Below are 4,707 nucleotides of genomic sequence, written 5' to 3'. Positions count from 1 at the left end.
AGAGGTTGTGGGGAAAAGGGAACACTTCTGCATTGCTGGTGGGAATGCAAGCTGGTACAGCTCCTTTGGATGTCAGTGTGGTGATTTCTCAGAAAATTAGCTAAAACAAGCATATGTTTCTTTTAGCGTGTACTAGAATGGATTAAAATTAGTGCACTGGACATGGCGATAAGGCTTGTAACCCCAGTGCTCAGAAAATGGAAGCAGGGGGTCCTGGTTTGAGTCTAAAGTGGGCTGTCTGGTTTGAGTCTAAAGTGGGCTGCACAGTGAGATGGTTTCTCAAAACCATCCAACAGTGTGAAGAAAAAGTGAGTTGACATAAAGCCAATTTAAAGAAAAGTCAGGCTGGAGCTACAACTCATTAAGTCAAGTGCTTGGGGAGCGAGCATCAGGACCCGAGTTCAATCACCCGCTCCTACATGAAAGCAGGGAACAGCCGCGCTGGGAAGGAACAGCCGTGCTGGGAAGGCAGAGGCAAGGGGATCCCTGGATTCGCTGGCCAGCCAATCTAGCTGAACCTTTGAGCTCACGGTCCAGTGAGGGACCATGTCTCAAACAATAAAGCGGAGAACAATTGAAGATACCCAGTACTCACACATATGCCTGTGAACACAACACATGCCTTTTGTTTTTTAAAGAAAAAAAAGAGTAATTATATATAGTCCAGGTGCCCACAGATGTGGTGTTACTTCCTGGCTACGTTGGAGGTTCTGATACCATGCGTGGGTATATGTTGAACATAAGAAACGTTTGTTAGGGTGAGCCAGGGGAAGGAAGGAAGGAAGGACAGCTGCCTACAATTCTTACAGAGACTGTGTTTGCCTCCTGCGGGCGGTCTCTCTCCCTTTGTTACATTTCAGTCGGGCTTTGGTTTCGGCAACTATGTAAGTAGTTACTAAGTGTTTGGTGGTATCCTAATTTGGTTTCTGTTGCTGATTTTATTTTTGTTTTCCTCCCCAGAAACAACTTGGGGAGGAAAGGGCTTATTTCAAAAACCTTACTTCAGTCTGTCACTGAGGGAGGTTGAGGTTAGAACTCAAGGCAGAGACCATGGAGGCGTGCTGCAGACAGGCTTAGCTTCCATGGCTTTTTCAGCCTGCTTTCTTCTACAGCTCAGGAACACAGACGAGACCACACTCCATCCAGCCTAATGGAGACAGCTCCTCAGCTGAGGGTCCCTCTTCCCAGATGGCTCTGCTTTGAACCTAGATGACGCAATAATCAACACAGGTTGGTTTTCCACTTTTTCTCCTCTGGGAATGATAAGAGCCTTTCTATTTTTCTATCCAAATTTCCAAGTTTAGTCCAGCGTGGATTAAACACATTAGTGACTGGCTTCAGGTTACCAGTAATGCATTGCTGTCTCATTAGGGAAAGAAGAAAAGCACCTCCTCTTGGAGAGCTTCCTGCTCTACGTTTTCTGTCCTCTGTCTGTCCCTTGAGGCTGTGTCTGAGCCTGTCCTGTGTATCCGTCTGTTTTGTTTGTGTCTGTCCCTGACAAAGGGCTTTGCCCACAGGGAACAAATGGGATAATCTGCAGAAACACTTAACAGGGGTTAAGTCTCTGGCTCCCAGCTGATCCAGATAGCAAGTATTATTATCAACCAATAAATGGATGTTGTCAATGTTTATGGTAGATCTTAAGAGATTTCTCTCAACTTTGAGATTTCAGAAGCTCAAGCTTGTCACTCTCTCTTCCTGCCTCCTGAAGATCCAGATGTAGAACTCTAGGCTCCTCCAGCACCATGTCTGCCTGCATACCACAATTCCCACCATAACTGTAATGGACTAAACCTCCGAACCTGGTGTAAGCCAGCCCCGGTTAAATGTTTCCTTTTTAAAAGTTGCCACGGTCCTGGTGTCTCATCACAGCGATAGAAACTCTAAGAGAGCTGCTTTCAGCACTTGACAACACCCGCATTACCTAGGTCAAGGACACAGAAGAGCATATAATTTAAGATTACAGCTACTCATTATCTTAGGTTGTAAAAGTTGGCTACGCGGGAAGTCCAGGGCAAATAAAGTTGGTTGTTACATTGTCCTCTTAAAGGCAGGTTAAACCAACAGTCTAAGTATACAGTAAGAGAGCCCACATAAGTCTGCAGTGATCTCAAGGTGTATTATTAACTCAGCTGTGAGGTCCAGCAAACGTCCCAGTCTCTTGGGATGTAAGAGACATTTTCAGAATTTGGATGGCCACATAGACTAAATTTTTCAAACTTGTGGCTGGCAATGAGTTTGTGGGACAGAGTAATAGGACATGGTTGAGTTTTGTCACTTTTGCTTTGTGGGGCAAAAGTCTGTTTAAGGCGGGGTCTCACTGTGTGGACCCCAATGGGGTCATGTCCCCCAAAGAGTTGAAGGTAGTTTTCAGGTGACGCCTCAGTATTTTCTTAAAAGGGTTGTTAGGAAAAGGTAATGCTGGACCTGCCAGCTTTCTGGTTTGCTGTTTGAGTTGTGAGCTGCCGTCCCTACTTACTTTTATGGAAAAGTAAGTCCATATGCTTCTCTGCTTCACACCCCAGTAGCAACAGAATAGCCTGTTAAATCTAGTGTCTTAGTCGCTGTTCTATTGATGTGAAGAGACTCCATGACCATGACAACTCTTATAAAGGAAACTATTTAATTAGGGCTGGCTTACAGTTCAGATGCTCAGTCCATTATCTTCATGGCAGGAGGCATGGCAGCATGCAGGCAGACATGGTGCTGGAGGAGGAGCTGAGAGGCCTACATCCTGATCTACAGGCAAGCAGAAAAAAGCCTAAGCCTGGCCTGGGCTTTTGAAACCTCAAAGCCCATTCCTGGTGATGCACTTCCTCCAACAAGACCACACCTCCTAATCCTTTCAAATAGTGCCACGCCCTAAGCATGTCCGTTTGAACCTATGTGAGCCATTCTTATTCAAGCCACCACAGCCAGAGAGTACATGTCTGTGGCCAGCCATCACATTTATCCATCCAATACTTTAAAACTTTTATCTTGAAAAAAAAAATTGAAGTACATTAATATCAAGACATCCTCTGTTTCGTGGCTGAATGAAATGGAAGGCAGAGGAAAGATTTCAGTTACGTTTCTGTTTTCTCTTAACTAACAGCAAAAGCAAAACACAATACACCCCGGGGAAGATACTGTTGTAAGAACAACACAGCCGGCTGAGAGAGGCAAAGCTCCGGCCCTCCACGGCCAGCATTATGTAGGCGATGATGAGCTGGGTATGGACCCAAGTGAGAGCTCTATAGAGCAGCCGCAGGGACCAGGAGCTGATCCATACACTGGCAAAAGTGTGAATCAGATAATCGGCTTCCACCATCACAGACCAGCATAGGAAACCGAACACTTGTCCAGGGTGGAGCCCGTGCCACCAGGCAGAGAAGGCAAAAGTCTGCAGCACCGGCCAGCGCTGGCTGTTCTGGAAGATGAGCCGCCTGAGCCACCGAGCCGTGCTCCGGTTCCACTGCCTCGCAAACAAGGAGATTCTGTGGGTAGTTTCCAGAGTCCATATGTCCCCGTCGGGGATGTATCCCTCCTCCTCCCCAGACCTCTGGCCAGCTTCAGACCCAAAGCCCGCCGCATGGAGGAGAGAGTCGTCCAAGATCCAGTGTGAGTAGTAGGTGAGTTTGAAGAGCCCAGCTGTGGACCACATGACGTAGATGCACTCCAGCTGCTGGCAGTCGTCCAGCCCGGCTCCTGCGCTCACCACCCTCCTCAGCGCCACCTTGAGCCACTGCAGCCCGAGGATCTGCAGACCCCTCCAGGTCAGAGCCCACAAAGAGAGACCTGGCTGCAAAGGGCTTGATCTTTCCACGCAAGCCTGAAACCTCTGAAAGGAACACAGGGGGCCTCCCAGGAGGGCAGGGAAAAAGAGCAAGTAGCTGAAGTAGGGCAAAGCCTTGCTTAGGCACTCAGACAAAGAGCTTCTGTTCCCCATGCCGCCTGAGGCTGCCTCCACCTTCCCCTCACGGACGTCCAGTGAGAGCGACGTGACTCTCTGCGTCAAGAGCATGAGGGAAGAAAGAGCGACGTAGAATCTGAAAGAGATTTAAATTAATACATGTTGGAAGCCACACCGGACTTATTCTCTTGCTCCTGGCCCGACCTGCCTACAGATCTCATAGCAAATCATACTCCACAAAGACTCTTAGAACCACACACACATTAGTCCAGGGCAAAAGCAGTACTCATTGGTTAGAAATGGGAAAAAAAAATGATGAGGAATACTATGAAAAATATTGACGATAATTTTTTGACATAGGGTTTCACTTGTAGCTCTGACTGAACTGGAGCTCCCAGGGCTACTCCTGACTGTCTCTGAATGCTGGGAATGAAAGTATTGTGCCACCATATCTGACTGGCTATCATATATATATAATGTATTTAAATTTTTATTTTTATGTGTATGGATGTGCTGCCTGCATGTAAGTCTGTGTAATACTTATGTGCCCGAGGAGGCCAGAAGGGAGCATCAGAGCCCCTGGAACTGGAGTTATGGATGTCTGTAAGCTGTCATGTGGGTGCTGCCAATTGGATCTGGGTCTGTTTGCAAGAGCGGCCGCTGAGGTTAACAAGTATTAACCACTGAGTCTTCTCTCCACCTCCTGGCTATAATATCTTAGAATAGTTTTATAGGGCTGGAAAGATGGTTCAGTGGGTTAAGGCACTTGATATTCTGAGTTCAGTTCCCAGGACCCACATTAAAAAAAATAAGGC

At 47.1% G+C, this 4,707-nt stretch overlaps 1 protein-coding gene across 1 annotated transcript in view; it reads right to left on the bottom strand.

The window, feature by feature from the left end:
* Positions 1-3,061: 3,061 nt before the first annotated feature.
* The window catches only part of Mboat4 (membrane bound O-acyltransferase domain containing 4), an 8,133-nt gene continuing 6,487 nt past the window's right edge, over positions 3,062-4,707 (bottom strand). The window contains exon 3 of the mRNA XM_005362518.2: positions 3,062-4,028. Within this exon, the coding sequence (XP_005362575.1) occupies positions 3,062-4,028 (967 nt within the window). The remainder of the gene's footprint in view (positions 4,029-4,707) is intronic.

The sequence above is a fragment of the Microtus ochrogaster genome, linkage group LG7_11, assembly GCF_000317375.1.
Source record: "Microtus ochrogaster isolate Prairie Vole_2 linkage group LG7_11, MicOch1.0, whole genome shotgun sequence".
In the NCBI taxonomy this organism is placed as follows: Eukaryota; Metazoa; Chordata; class Mammalia; order Rodentia; family Cricetidae; genus Microtus; species Microtus ochrogaster.
This window is presented reverse-complemented; position numbering and strand designations above follow the sequence as displayed.